The sequence below is a fragment of the Aspergillus campestris genome, assembly GCF_002847485.1.
Source record: "Aspergillus campestris IBT 28561 chromosome Unknown P168scaffold_5, whole genome shotgun sequence".
In the NCBI taxonomy this organism is placed as follows: Eukaryota; Fungi; Ascomycota; class Eurotiomycetes; order Eurotiales; family Aspergillaceae; genus Aspergillus; species Aspergillus campestris.
This window is the reverse complement of record NW_020194340.1, coordinates 2,028,736-2,043,011: the sequence shown is the minus strand read 5'-3', so window position 1 is coordinate 2,043,011 and position 14,276 is coordinate 2,028,736. Positions and strand designations below refer to the sequence as shown.

At 55.8% G+C, this 14,276-nt stretch overlaps 4 protein-coding genes across 4 annotated transcripts; 3 read left to right on the top strand and 1 right to left on the bottom strand.

Moving 5' to 3' along the window:
- Positions 1 to 560: 560 nt before the first annotated feature.
- Positions 561 to 3,844, top strand: P168DRAFT_281628 (tyrosine protein kinase SWE1; the record flags this gene model as incomplete). Its single annotated transcript, XM_024835939.1, has 2 exons — positions 561 to 3,053; positions 3,110 to 3,844. The coding sequence occupies 2 exons, from the start codon at positions 561 to 563 to the stop codon at positions 3,842 to 3,844; spliced, it is 3,228 nt and encodes a 1,075-aa protein (XP_024693909.1).
- Positions 3,845 to 5,062: 1,218 nt separating this feature from the next.
- P168DRAFT_310688 (putative mRNA splicing factor RNA helicase (Cdc28)) lies at positions 5,063 to 8,442 on the top strand (the record flags this gene model as incomplete). The annotated part of the gene is made up of 2 exons (XM_024839418.1): positions 5,063 to 7,308; positions 7,341 to 8,442. 2 exons carry the CDS (start codon positions 5,063 to 5,065, stop codon positions 8,440 to 8,442), a joined length of 3,348 nt encoding a protein of 1,115 aa, XP_024693908.1.
- A 222-nt stretch (positions 8,443 to 8,664) lies between these two features.
- Positions 8,665 to 9,496, top strand: P168DRAFT_326996 (cytochrome b5-like heme/steroid binding domain-containing protein). Its single transcript, XM_024841187.1, has 2 exons — positions 8,665 to 9,010; positions 9,148 to 9,496. The coding sequence occupies exons 1-2, from the start codon at positions 8,834 to 8,836 to the stop codon at positions 9,223 to 9,225; spliced, it is 255 nt and encodes an 84-aa protein (XP_024693907.1). The 5' UTR covers positions 8,665 to 8,833; the 3' UTR covers positions 9,226 to 9,496.
- A 276-nt stretch (positions 9,497 to 9,772) lies between these two features.
- Positions 9,773 to 13,700, bottom strand: P168DRAFT_281626 (putative nuclear migration protein; the record flags this gene model as incomplete). Its single annotated transcript, XM_024835938.1, has 2 exons — positions 9,773 to 10,626; positions 10,682 to 13,700. 2 exons carry the CDS (start codon positions 13,698 to 13,700, stop codon positions 9,773 to 9,775), a joined length of 3,873 nt encoding a protein of 1,290 aa, XP_024693906.1.
- Positions 13,701 to 14,276: the final 576 nt, after the last annotated feature.

Below are 14,276 nucleotides of genomic sequence, written 5' to 3'. Positions count from 1 at the left end.
TCTGAAACATTCTTCACCGGCCCAATTAGTCCTCCCAGGCGCCGGAGAAGCAAATAAAGAAATTGTTGCGTTTCAGGCGCGTGGCTTGGTGTTGTCGGCGCGAAGAGGGCCTCCCACCCTCCCCTCCAACCGTGACGAGGTCGAAGTGGATGGAGGCACCAGCAACTTCCTCGAGATATTGGAGGCCCACGCACGTCTGGTGTGATGTTTGTCCATCACTCATTCCACATTCCAGCTTGTTTACACTTGGTTTCAACCGCTAGTACCACATTTGTTTTGGGCAGCATTCCACTGCAGCCTTTACGGTTCTTCGACCCTTTCACTACCTAAGACACGAGACCCGCACCGCCACACACCCTTTACCAATCACTCTGTTATTGTTGTTGTTTGGACGCTTCGCGAATTCCTACCTCCGACTGTCGGTCGATCTTTCTACACGTCGTTGATTCAACCTCCCGTGCAGCCGTCTCTCGAAGCGGTCGCGAGACACTCAAACCAACAAACTCCTCGACTCGCCACCATCGCTTGATTCCAGCCGCGAGGCGACTCGCCGTTCTATAATGGTCGCGACGTTTTCGCCGCACCGCGATGCGGGTGGTACACTACATCTACCGTCACACTCAGGCATCCATCACGTTGATGCGAGCTCAGCCCTGCGCCAGCTGCGCCGGTCACTATCACGATCACCTTCCAAAAGCTCCAATTTCTCACTTCTCGCCTCTCGGAATCACTCGCCCTCCAAGACCGTATCACCCTACGTTTCCTCGCCTTTGTCACCTTCACGGAGGTCGCCACAGAGTAACTTCGTGCTCTTCCCCAGTTCCTCCCACCAGTCACCATTTGCTGTTCCCTACCCACCAAGTGCAAAGATCTCGAGGCCGCCCATGCGCCGCGTCCGAACTTCCCCTCGGAGCCCCAACAAACGTGCTTTGAACGTTTCGACCGATCAGGGGAACGCCAAACCCGCCCAACCAGTGCCAACATCGTCGGGGATCGAGAATTCGCTGGCCACCCCCGTGTTGAATTTCCCGTCTGATGACGAGACATCAGATGGAAATGACGCTTCTACGTGCCCAGAAAATACACTGGGACCTCGGCCAACACTATCTCGAATTGAAAAGCGACGAAGCGGAACCTTCGGCTCATACCCGACTGTTAGCCCACTGAAGCGCAGCGACGGGATCATGAACCTGGATCGCGCATCCCGTGGCAGTCCGTCAGCAAAGAGACGGAGTGTCCACGCAGCCAATCTCTCGGGAGACTTCGGTATATTCGATGGGGAGAGCGCTTCGAAAACCCCGGAGCGGCCGAGGTCTCTCTCCCCAAGGGAGAGCGATACGCCGCCGTTCCCCGTGCCTGCCGCCGCCGCCTTCAGTCCATTTGCTACGATCCCAAAGCGCTCGTCTTCTCTTAGACGGTCAACACTCCAGCAACGCCAAAGTGACCGCTCTCTGTTCGCACGGGCTAGGGCTATGGACGATTCACTAGAGGACTCAGAGGACCCAGAGGAACCAGAGAGCACAACTCCCCCCAGTGCGCGTCCTCGATTGTACTTTGACAATATTTTCCAGAGCAGCCAAGAAAGTCCCTTCTCTCCACGTCCAGCGCCGGGCAATTCTCTCTTCTCGACTGGAACTGCGAGTGCCCAAACCCGCCCACCGGCCCATCCGCTTTCCAGGACCATCACGCAGTCTTCATCCAGCTCGAGTCTGGTAGACGACTCACCCACCCATGAGCCGGTCCATAAGACCGAACGCCCGAGAGAAGCGCACGATTTCTCGAAGTCTCTCCCTGCTGGGGCTGCTCGGCCAGCCTTCATGCGTCAGCTCAACCGTGAGGATTCGACATCTTCGACGGATTCATTTGCGACGCCGGAGAATTACAAACTAGTCAAGCCCTTGCCAGCGGCATTCATGTCGACCGGTCTCATTTCGAAAAAGAACCGCAATGTGGAGGACCCCCAGGCTATGTTGGGCTCCAGCAAGAACATGCCCGATACCCCCTGCAAGCGCCCAGTGAATCTGTTCCCCAACGTGCAAAGACCACTGCCCGAGCAGTCATTTGGGAAGTCAATGTTTATGGGCCAAGCAGACGCGGGGCCCTCTTCCCCCTTTAACCCGCCGAATACACAGCCAAAACAAAATCCATTCGCGCGAGGTATGGGGATATTCGGAAACACCTTCAGCAGGCCTGAAGCCTCGCGCCGTGGGAGCTTTGTGAGTGTCGATGGCGACGACTGCATGCAGTCTCAGTCGCCCTGCGGTCGGCTAGACAGCCAACCTTTGAGTGAAACCGATTTCCCACCAACACCAACCAAACAAACATTCTTCCCATCCCGAACCTACCCCCCCGCGACGTCGCAGATTGCCTCCCTCGAGCGACTGTCCGAAGCCAGGGGGATGAACTCCAGCCCCCTCTATGAGAGATTCCAACGTGAATCGCCTCGGACGCCGCGGGAGAATTTTTTCCCCCCAGACCCCAGTGGCCTGTCCATCTCGGCACCCGGTGACCAGCACGCCATCAAACCAGACTTCAACTCCTCCAATATGCCGGCGACCCCAACTGGTCCCCGCGATTCTTTTCTGCAGTCTGGAAAGCGGCCGAGCCTGCCGCTGAATCTATGCCACGCCCCAGACGTGGATCCAAGCTTGACGTCGCGATTTGAAGATGTGGAGCTGATCGGAACGGGGGAGTTTTCTCAAGTGTACCGCGTGGCCCGTCCCCACGGTACATCGTTTTCCTCTGGGTTCCCGAGTGGGTCTAACACCCCCAAGCCCACCCCAGACCAAGTGTGGGCCGTGAAGAAGTCGAAACAACCTTACTCGGGGCTTAAGGACCGCGAGCGCCGTATCCGGGAGGTAGATGTGCTGAAGTCTCTGACTAATTCGGACCACATCATTGCGTTCATGGACAGCTGGGAAGACACCGGCCACCTTTACATCCAGACGGAGTTCTGTGAAGAAGGAAGCCTCGATGTATTCCTTGCCCAAGTCGGGCTCAAGGCAAGATTGGATGATTTCCGGATCTGGAAGATCTTGCTCGAGCTCTCTATGGTATATTTTTCTGTCACTCGCCCATTTCTCTTGGTATAGACTAACATGGTTGACAGGGCTTGAAACAAATTCACGACATGGGCTTTATCCACCTTGATCTAAAGCCAGCCAACGTACTCATCACCTTTGAGGGCGTTTTGAAGATCGCCGACTTTGGCATGGCAACCCGATGGCCGGCGGAGGAAGGCATTGATGGTGAAGGCGATCGTGAATACATCGGTCCTGAAATTTTGATGGGCCGCTTCGATAAGCCTGCGGATATATTCTCTCTCGGTTTGATCATCTTTGAGATTGCCGGTAATGTCGAACTCCCCGACAATGGTCTCTCATGGCAAAAACTCCGAAATGGCGACATGAGCGACGTCCCCAGCCTCACCTGGAGCTCCGAACCTGGGGTCTTACGTGACATCTCTGGGGCTCCGGTCTCCGAGGAGCCATCATTCGAGGAGTTGTGTGCCTCTGACTTGGGAGAAGATGACTTTGGAATGGATCACTTCCTGGGAAGTTGCAAGCCGTCCGAGCGCAAACCGGTGCCGCTTGCTCGGACAGGCGAGCTTCTTGATCCTCCAGATTTCATGGTCGATGCCAACCATGAGCAAGCACTGGACAAAATCGTACGGTGGATGATCTCACCGGATCCATTGGACCGACCCACGGCCGACGAGATCCTTGAGACATATGCCGTTCAATTCACCGCGCACCGGCGTCGTGCTGGTGCTACCGTCTACGAGGGCAACTGGGGTCCCGCCGATGAGATCCTCGCAGAAGATGCCGAAATGATCGATGTTTAACCAGTGCTACCTGACATATTAGTGCATTTGGATGGAGTTGGAGCTTTTCTTTATTATACCATATAATTACGGCGTTGATGCGAATGTGCGGGGCCTCATCCCTCGATGTTATTCTCTTACGACCAAGCCAGAAGACCCTTGTCTTTATTGCTCATTCTACTACCGACCACCCTTTGGGATGATTTGGGTCTTACAACTTTGACCAATTCAATCCTATGAGGGTTACCACGCTCTTTTCGAATTTCCTTTGTTGATGATGTCCTGTTGATTTAGCGATGATGCCGCAGCTGTCTGTTGCAAATGCACGAATTCCTTTTCTCTTTTTCAGCATGATTGGAATCTTCTTTTTGCAGCTTTGGGGCTTTGACCTTTTTTTATCAGGGAGCCCGTGTTTGTGCATTTGTATTGTTTTTCTTGAGATTTCACGCAAGGATCTCCATGACAATGATGTAGCAGGCGCTCCGGTTTGCTAACTGTATCTTTCTCTTTGCTTCTTTTCCTTTGTTAGTGTAACTCGAATATCTCCTTGCCTTTTTTGTGACCTTATGGACTTCGGCGTTGATAATGATGATGGCTACATTTGATGCACTCGACTTTTTGTTTTCTGAGCTGTGATGTCTCCACCTTTATGGATTGTTGAATTTCTCTTTACCCATTCTGTCTTGTTTGTAGAACATGTCTCTATAGCACGAAACCACTGAGTGTGTTTAAGCGGGCTTGATACCAAGGTACTGCTTGTGATTTCTGATAGTCTTGAATGCGCCCTCTTTAAAAAGCTAGGATCATGATTGTACAAAGCTTTATCGTCGATAGTTATATACAGTAGCAGTAGGTTGGGTACGATGGAGTACCTCGCGGAGCGATTCTCGCCACTTGCCGATGTCTTGGCATTGGAGTTCAACCTCCCGCGGCGGCGCGGACCATCTTGCGCTTCACTGTTTTACCATCAACTCTCCGCCTGATTGTTCTGCACTGGGTTTTTCTCTAATAATATAAGCCCAAACCACACGGAATTTTATACCCTTTCTATTACTTCCGAAATCAAATAAACGAGCAATTGCGGCAATGCCAAATACGTGCTAGAGCCAGGTGCCCGTTAAGACACGCCCACCGCAGGCATCGCATGAGCAAGCAGGACTAGAACTCCAGAACACACGTGGATTACTTCTCTCTCCCCCCCTCTTTCAATTCATTCTCAAAACCGAAACCAAACCCAAAATGGACGACAACCGCACCTTCGTATCCGACTCCCTCCTCCGCCTAACCAACGCGTCAGACTCCACCGCCATCGACTTCGTGCTCGCAATCGCCAGCTCCGCGACCTCCGCCAGCGCCCTCCAAGACCAGCTCGTTCCGTTCCTAGAAATCAGCCCCGACGAGGCCGGCAAATTCTGCAATGAACTGTATCGGCGGGTTGGGAAGGGGGCGAAGAGCGCGAGTAGTGGCAGCGCGCCGCCGAAGGAGCGCGGGGGGGATACTGCGGCTGCGAAGAAGAAGTATCGGTTGTTAGATATGGAGGATGATGCTGTCAGCTCGTCGTTGGGACCCTCGAATGTTGAGGTTGATAGGGAGCGGCGGCGTCGGAGAGACAAGGACCGCGGCCGGGAAAAGGATGATGTCGGTGGTCGTCGGAGTCGCGGGGAGAAGGAGGAGAGCCGGAAGCGCGATCGCAGTCGCGAGGAGGCAAGCGGGGACCGGTCTCGATCGAAGAAGTTGCGGCGGAGGGATAACGAGGACTTCGAGGACCGCTGGGGAGATGAGGAGTTTGCGGAGGATGAGGAGATCTACGAAGGAGAAGAGGACGCGCAGAGGGGCGATTTCGAGGAGTCGCCGTCGAAGCGCACTCGGTTGGAGGACGGGTCGGCCTCGCCCCGGTCTCATTCGTCTGAGGAACTCGATCCGGAGGCGAAGAAGGAGAGGGATCGGAAGCGGGACTTAGAGGAGCGAGATGCGTTCGCGAAGCGGCTGGCTAATAAAGATGATGGCAAGTCGAAGAAGATAGTCGAGGACCGGACGCGGACGAGCGAAGCCGCCCGGCGACGGGCTTTGGCGGACGATGCGTCGGCCCGAGCGGAGGTTATGCCGGAGCTTCGGATGCGCTCTCGCCAGGAGTATCTCAAGAAGAGAGAAACGGAGCGGTTGGCGTTGCTGCGACGGCAGGTTGCGGAGGAGACGGCTGAGATGCGCGAGAACCCGAGTCTCAGTCGCAGGGAGAAGGAAGAGTTTGCCCGGAATCGGGAAGTACTTCGGATCGCGGAGGAGCGACTCAAAATCGACGACTACCGCGATGGCTACATGATGCCGGATGACTACATCACCGAGAAGGGGAAGATCGATCGGAAGAAGAAGGAGGAGGCTCTCTACAAGCGGTATGTCGACCGCGATGACCAGGGCCAGGAGCGGTTTGTCACGGAGCACGAAGAATGGGAATTGGAGCAGACGGCCAAGGCCAAGGCGCAAATCAAGCGCGCGGAGATTGTGGACGAGGGGAACTACGAGTATGTGTTTGACGATTCGCAGAAGATCAGCTTCGTCATGGATGCCAAGATGGAGGGCACCCAGAAACCGATGACGCAGGAGCAGCGCGCCCTTCAGACGCAGATTGATGCTGCCGAGAAGAAAGCGGCATCGATGGAGGAGACCCGGAAGAGCCTCCCCATCTATCAATTCCGGGAACAGATCATCGAGGCAGTGAAAAACTACCAGGTGCTCATCATCGTCGGAGAGACCGGGTCCGGTAAAACGACCCAGCTCCCCCAGTACCTGCACGAGGCTGGCTACACCAAAGACGGGATGAAGATCGGCTGCACGCAGCCCCGGCGAGTCGCCGCTATGAGCGTTGCGTCTCGTGTGGCCGACGAGATGGGGGTGAAATTGGGCAACGAAGTCGGCTACGCCATCCGTTTCGAGGACAACACGAGCGACAAGACCGTGTTGAAATACATGACGGATGGTATGTTGCTACGAGAGCTCCTGACGGAGCCGGACCTGGGTCAATACTCTGCGCTGATGATCGACGAGGCGCACGAGCGGACGGTGCCTACGGACATCGCGTGCGGTCTTCTGAAGGATATCGCCAAGGCGCGCCCTGATCTGAAGCTGTTGATCTCATCCGCGACTATGGACGCGCAAAAGTTCCAGCAGTATTTCAACGACGCGCCGATCTTCAATATCCCTGGACGTCGGTACCCCGTGGACATCCACTATACGTCGCAGCCTGAGGCCAACTATCTAGCTGCCGCCATCACCACCGTGTTCCAGATCCACATCTCCCAAGGTCCTGGCGATGTGCTGGTGTTCTTGACCGGTCAGGAGGAGATCGAGGCAGCCGAGCAGAGTCTGCAAGAGACAGCGCGGAAACTGGGGAATAAGATACCAGAATTGATCGTCTGCCCGATTTACGCCAACCTGCCCTCTGAGCTCCAGACGAAGATCTTCGAGCCTACACCCCGAAGGCGCGCAAAGTCGTGCTGGCCACCAACATCGCCGAGACGAGTCTTACGATCGACGGGATTGTTTACGTGATCGATCCTGGTTTTGTCAAGGAGAACGTGTTCAATCCGCGGACGGGAATGGAGAGTTTGGTGGTCACACCCTGCTCGCGGGCATCGGCCAACCAAAGAGCTGGACGAGCGGGTCGTGTCGGGCCCGGCAAGTGTTTCCGGCTGTACACGAAGTGGGCGTACCACAACGAGCTGGAGGAAAGCACTACACCGGAGATCCAGCGAACAAACCTCAGCAGCGTCATCCTGATGCTCAAGTCGCTCGGGATCGACCAGCTTCTCGAATTCGACTTCATGGATCCCCCGCCTGCGGAGACTATCATCCGAGCGCTGGAGCAGCTCTACGCCCTGGGGTCTCTGAACGACAAGGGCGAGCTGACGAAGATTGGACGCCAGATGGCCGAATTCCCGACAGAGCCCATGCTCGCCAAGGCGATCCTAGCCGCCGACCAGTACGGCTGCGTAGAGGAAGTCCTCTCCATCGTGTCGATGCTAGGCGAAGGCAGCGCGCTCTTCTTCCGACCCAAAGACAAGAAAATCCACGCCGACAGCGCCCGCAACCGATTCACCATCAAAGACGGCGGCGACCACCTCACGCTCCTCAACGTATGGAACCAATGGGTCGACTCGGACTTCAGCCTCATCTGGGCCAAAGAAAACTTCCTGCAACAGCGCAGCCTAACACGAGCGCGCGACGTGCGCGATCAGCTCGCAAAGCTCTGCGACCGCGTCGAAGTCTCCATCAGCACCTGCGGCGCGACCAATATCCAACCGATCCAGAAGGCGATCACAGCGGGCTTCTTCCCGAACGCAGCGCGTCTGCAGCGCGGCGGCGACAGCTACCGGACAGTCAAGAACGGCCAGACGGTGTACCTGCACCCGTCGAGTACACTGTTCGAGGTCAACCCGCGGTGGGTGATCTACTTCGAGCTGGTGCTGACGAGCAAGGAGTACATGCGGAGCAATATGCCGCTGCAGGCGGAGTGGCTGGTGGAGGTTGCGCCGCATTATTACAAGAAGAAGGATCTGGAGACGTTGGGGGTGGAAAAGAAGATCAAGGGGCAGGGGGCGACGGGGGAGAAGAGTCGAGATTGAACACATACCTAGCTATACAGTGCAATCATATCCATTGTCTACCTACTTGGTGTTTTGTAGTACCTTAGATAGTAGATACCTTAGGCACCAGGTACATACCATATCATTGATGTATCTGGTTCACTAGTGGGGAGAGAATAAACCAATAACAACCCGTTGATTTCAATTGACCGCGGCAGGAGAATTACCTCGGCTGTCCCCTCTCCTCCCTAACCTTTGAACCCCGGATATATCATCAATCAAGTGGAGCCAGAACATCATAGGTGTTTAATACTCTAGACCGAACCTTTCTTTCCTCCTCACTAGATCACCTCAATACATACACCTACCTACCTTCCACCTCAAACCCAACCAAAGACACAATCAAACGAAGAAATAAAAACCAACCAAAATGTCCAAAACATTCACCCCCGCAGACGTCTCCTCGCACAACAGCCCCGACAAAGGCCTCTACATCATCATCGACGCCAACGTCTACGACGTGACCAACTTCGTGGATGAGCATCCTGGCGGCGCTAAGATCCTGAAGCGCGTTGCCGGCAAGGATGCGTCGAAGCAGTTCTGGAAGGTATCTTTCTTTTCCCATCTTCTTCTTAATTTGATTTTGTGTCTTTTGGTGTCTTTTGATAGAGGGAGGAGGGGGGGGAGATATTTGAGGAAGAAACAAATAGGTATTTGATGAGCAATGCTGACGATAACGAATAGTACCACAACGAGTCCGTGCTGAAGAAGTACTCGCCCAAGCTCAAGATCGGCGAGGTCAAGGATGCTGCGAAGCTGTGAGGGATATCAATGATAACCTGTTATTACATTATTACAACTCGCTTTGGGAGATACCTATTTTCGAAAGGAAACGAAAGAAAGATCTGAGATAAACCACTTGAACGGAGGGAAATACAAGACGATGTGAAAGATGTGACATATAGAGAATGCGCATAGTGACTATGGTTTCAGAACCGATGTCGTTGTGTTTTGACTAGAAGCATTGTATTGTCTTTTTTGGATCGCTAGATGAATCTGTATGCTACTAAAGTTATTCCTTATCCTATCCGAGTATCTGTCTATCTATCTATGTATGTATTGTTCTACTTCGGACTTCTCGTTCGGATTCTATTCCATATATTACACTCATGTATTCTGATTATCTATATAAAACTAATATAATACCCAAACAAATATCTCGAAAAAGAAAAATACTTCCCTGTGGTATCAGTGCAATCGGTAGAAGCAAATCGGCAAAGGAGTAGGTAAACCGGGATATCTCACAACAAAAAAACAAACAAGTTGAAAAACAAGGAAGGAGTGTTGTAAGTGAGTGAACTATATACAATTAAAACCCACGGAACAGATCATCATTCCGCGCATAATCCCCCTCCTCAACAGCCAAGGCCGGAATAGGGGCCGGAATATCAAGGTCCAGATAAGCCGGGTTCCCCGCGCTCCACGGACTCGACGTCTTGCGCTTGCGTCGACCGGGCACGCGGTTGCGGTTCGACTCCGTCTGGTCGATGAAGGCTTCCATGCGGACGGTGCCTACCGCATCGAAGAAGTTCCCTGTGCCGGTGCTGGCTTCCGACATGCGGTGGCTGAGACTGCTCCGGCCGCTGTTCACGCCTGGCCCCTGCGATGGGGTATGTGCCTCTGAGGAGCCTCGCGTCGACGTGATCGAGGGCATTGTGGCTTGGCTGGAGAAGTTGCGGAGGACGGGCATCCGCGTGGTGGGATTGCTGCGCTTGCGGGCGTGGTTGGAGAAGCGAGGCACTGTGGGCGGGTCGGCTGCTCCGTCTATTGACTCGGCGGTTTCCAGCTCTAGGGGCAGCTCGGGGACCGGCTCCGGCTGGTTGAAGGACCGCTTTGGTTTGGGCCCCGGGCGAGGCCGGCCTTTGGCGATCTTGATGGAGTCGCGGATTGGGTTCCGGCGGAGGGCTGGGGCGGGCACCGGTGACGAGAATTCCCCTTGTGGGGCGGGGGGTAGAGACGCGAGGTCTTGCGCGCCCATTGTGGAGTGGCTTAGGAAGGAGAGAGCTGTCAGCCACACGTAGTGCCGTTCGATGCTCATAGCTGTGAATTTGAGTGCGCGTTGTGGTGTCAGAATGAGGATGGATCGGCCGAATTGATTCTGCGCGTTGGTCCCCTTGGGCAATGGATTGTCATCCTTGACGTCGAGGACAGACTGGATTATCACTGCGAGGACGTTAGCGATCATGTACACGTACCAACACTATAAAGCGGAACGTACACTTTCTACCAGTCTTCCCGAGCAGCGCCGGCCCACTTGTTGGTTGCTTGCTGCTCCACATCACAGCTCGCTCATACGGAGCGAGCCAGACCCATCGTTTGTGCCGCACGCCGCTGTTGGTGATGCTCGCAGACACCTCGTCCGCGTTTCGGCCCTCCCAGGAGTCCTTGGACTCGCCGACTACGCCGAATGATCTGCGTCGCCGGACGTACTTGAACATCCATTCTCCGACCATGGTCTGAGCTATCGCATCGACCACGCTGGTTGGCTGGACCGATGTCGCCGCCGAATCCTCTCGTTCGTGGGCCGGCGTGTGCGGCGCCGCACGGCGGACCGACTGGCGACGGCCCCCATACTTGCCCTGGTGCGCTGTGATATCGTCGTACGGGAGAGGTGGGTATCGAGGGCTCTCGGGAGCCTGTGACGAGACGGACATGGCGGGAGAGGATCGGCTGCTCGGTCGTTCGGTGTGATCCGTCTGGGACATGGCAGCTGCCGACCGCACTCGTCGCAAGATTGGTCGGCGGACAGCGGGCGTTCGCCCGCCGCGGTCAGAGAAATTTCGGGGGTTCGAAGGAGACGGGCTTTGTCGGCCATCGCTTCCTTCGGCAGGGAATTTCCTGGAGCTCAATCGGATCGGAACCGGGAAGGGAGGCGGAATGCTCGACGCACCACTGGCGCTGGCGCTGTCATAGCTCGGTTCACTCGGACTTCGGGCCCGTATCTTCTGATGGGCAGACGCCCCGTTGGAGATCATGGCTGCTCTGCGAATGTCCTGTTGCCGAACCCCCGACGCCACTGCCCCGGCACGTTGTCGGGGGGTACCATCCACATCTCCCACACTGGAACCCGAGGCATGTAAGAGTTGAGAATCCGGGTCGAGCAGATGTTCATCTTCAACCACTTCGGGCAAGACGGGGTCGTCCAGAGTTGAACGTTCTTCGGTGGAAACCAACTTCCCTCGTTTGAGTTTATACGTGGCCGTTGGCCGGTTAAGGAAAGCATCGTCGGTAAAGATATCCCTCGTGCTTTCGGGAGACCCCTCATCGCTCGACTCTTCGAATCCGGCGAATAAACTGCTCGATCGGAGCGGTCGCCTCATCCCCGTCTTGGATTCCTCGGACAGGGGCCCGTTGTCGTTGTTGCCAGGGTAGGCTTGCACACGGCCGGGCGGCTTACTCCGTGACGGAGCCTTGGGTGGCAGCGGCGGGGGCTGCACATCACTGGGAAGTCTGGTCCTCGGGGGAGGAGCCCGGTACGGTTGAATGGGCGGATCGCGATCGTGCTTGCTCGGCGGGAAGTCCGGTATGGCTGAGGGCAGCAAGCGTGCTGGTAGCTTGACGGGCCGCTGGTCGATGCGAATAGGCTCCGTCTGCATTCCCGCGGTCTGATAATTCACCATGGGTCCAAAGTTGGCCTGACACGAGACACTCTTGGTCTGTGGCGGGAGGACCACGCTTCCACGTGGTGAAGGAGGCTCTGAATGAGGCGGGTGGATTGCAATCATCGGAATTTGAAGACTGTCTGAATCCGCACCCTGCAGGGCAGGGCTGGGTTTCTCCGGCTCTGCGGCAGGTTCCTGCTCTGTCTGGACCGCTGTAGACACCGTGATCGCCCGCTCGGGAGCGGAAGGTTGGGGGAGTAATTCGTCGAGCTTGGGTGTACGTGGAGGAGTTGGGATATCACCAACGGTCTGGCACGACGTCGACACCATGTCAGCTGAGACTGTCGACGTGCCGCTGTCCTTCGTCTGACCCGAGACATCCCTGTCATTCTGGGACAACCGGTATTCAAATTCTGGTGACATCGGAGACGGCGGCGGGGAATATTGGATACCCGTGTCCTGATACACAGCCTTGGTAGAGACCTTCATGGGTGTGTACTCGGAGGCACCGTCCACCTTGATTCCTTGACCGTCCACTCCACTTTCCAGCGAGAGGCCAAGTATTCTTCGTGCCTTGGCCCCCATTCCCATCGTCTGGGATATTTGAGAGTGAACGGATGCGGGACGCTCTTCTGGAAGCGCCTCGGGGGACTCCGGGGCCATATCATCGTCCGCCAGATCGAATTCGTCTTCCTCGTCAAAGGCCAATTCGTCCGCGAGATTCATCCCATCCGACTTGCCCGGTGCGATGTTCGCCAGGCTGGCAACGGAGTACCGGACGTTGTGGAAGTCCCGGTAGTCGTCCTCGTTGGAGCTCACGCTGGTGACGCTGGTCCGGCGTGGACCTTGACTGCTGGAAAGGATACTCGCGGAATCGCTGTCCTTTGCAAGGGCTTCTTCCTTGGCCGACGCGGCCTCGTCTGCATTCGTCGCAGCCGTAGAGCGGAACGAGCCAGCGGCTTGTGCTGCCGCCACTTCATTCAGGACTACCTTGAGACGACCTTCGACAACATGGACTTTGCGCTCCAGGGCCCGGCGATCCATCTCCCACGACTCCCTTTCGCGGTCCCAGAGCTTCAAGGACCGTTCGAGTTCCTCATCTCGACCGCGAGCCTTCTTCTGGGCCTGGTCTAATTTTTTGCGAACGTCCCCAATGTTATCGAGCGCCGTATCACGCTCCTTGGCCAGCTCCGTGAGAGCGGAGGACGATCCGCCCTCCAGCAAGTTAAGCTGATGCTTCAGCGACCGGGTCTCCCGGGTGCTCTTGGCCAGTCGATCGCTGAGGTCGTCATTCTCGATCCGCGAGTCATCCAAGGATCGTTCTAGTACATCGATGGCTTTTGTTTTGCTTTCCACGTCTCGTCGCAGGGCGAGGATCTCCGAGACCAGCGATGCATGCAGTGTGGGTGTGAACCTCCGAGGATCCAGCGGCGATATCGTGTCCTCATCCATGATATCTTCGTAGTCACTGGGGCGGTCAGGGGAGGCGTTGTCCGTCCGAAGAGAATAGTTCGAGGAGGAGTAGCCCGCAGACGAGCCTCTTCGAGTCTGTGCGGGGTGGTCTGTTGGGGGCGTGGTTGAGGGTGTAGGAATTGCCCTCGTGGGAGGGCTCTGGGGAACCGCGTCTGTGGCCATCATTGAGCTCATTCGAATGGCCAAGCCACACAATGATTCAAGATCGTCGCCCCTCAGGCGAACGGACCAGGTTGTCGCAGGAAATGGATGCCGACGGGCTTATCAGTCAATTTATTGTATGTGCAGTACCCATTGGTTTGTGGGGCGTCGATGGTGGCCAATTGAGAGATTGATGAGCCTGTCAAAGGCGCTGACCAGCAGCTTTGAGGGTCCAATTCGACGCGGCAGTAAGTATTCTGCGAGGATCCAGTCAGTCACGCCAGGACGCGGATGGTTGCTTGCGGGGTGCGGGACGGAGAAAGAGGAGAATCCTGAGACGGGATGGGGCACGCCACAGTGACTACTGACATGAAGTAGGTGGTGTTTTTTTTTTGGGGCAGAGAAAGGGAGATGCAAAGAAAGAAGCGCCCGGACGCGTCGTGAGATGGCAATCCGTGAGGGGGGGAGTTCACGAAGCGGGGGGTGGCAAGCAGAAATGAGGAGATCGAGGTCGGGAGTTCCACCTGCCAGCAGTAAGGACTAGCGATTAGAGACGCGGTTGAGATCCGCGACACGGAGCGATTGACATTGATGCTG

What these genes read in the sequence shown, in the direction of transcription:
- P168DRAFT_326996 (XM_024841187.1), top strand. Translation starts at nt 8,834, where the DNA reads ATGTCCAAAACATTCACCCCCGCAGACGTCTCCTCGCACAACAGCCCC. An exon ending in CGTCGAAGCAGTTCTGGAAG is followed by an intron (nt 9,011 to 9,147) that starts GTATCTTTCTTT and finishes GATAACGAATAG; the next exon opens with TACCACAACGAGTCCGTGCT.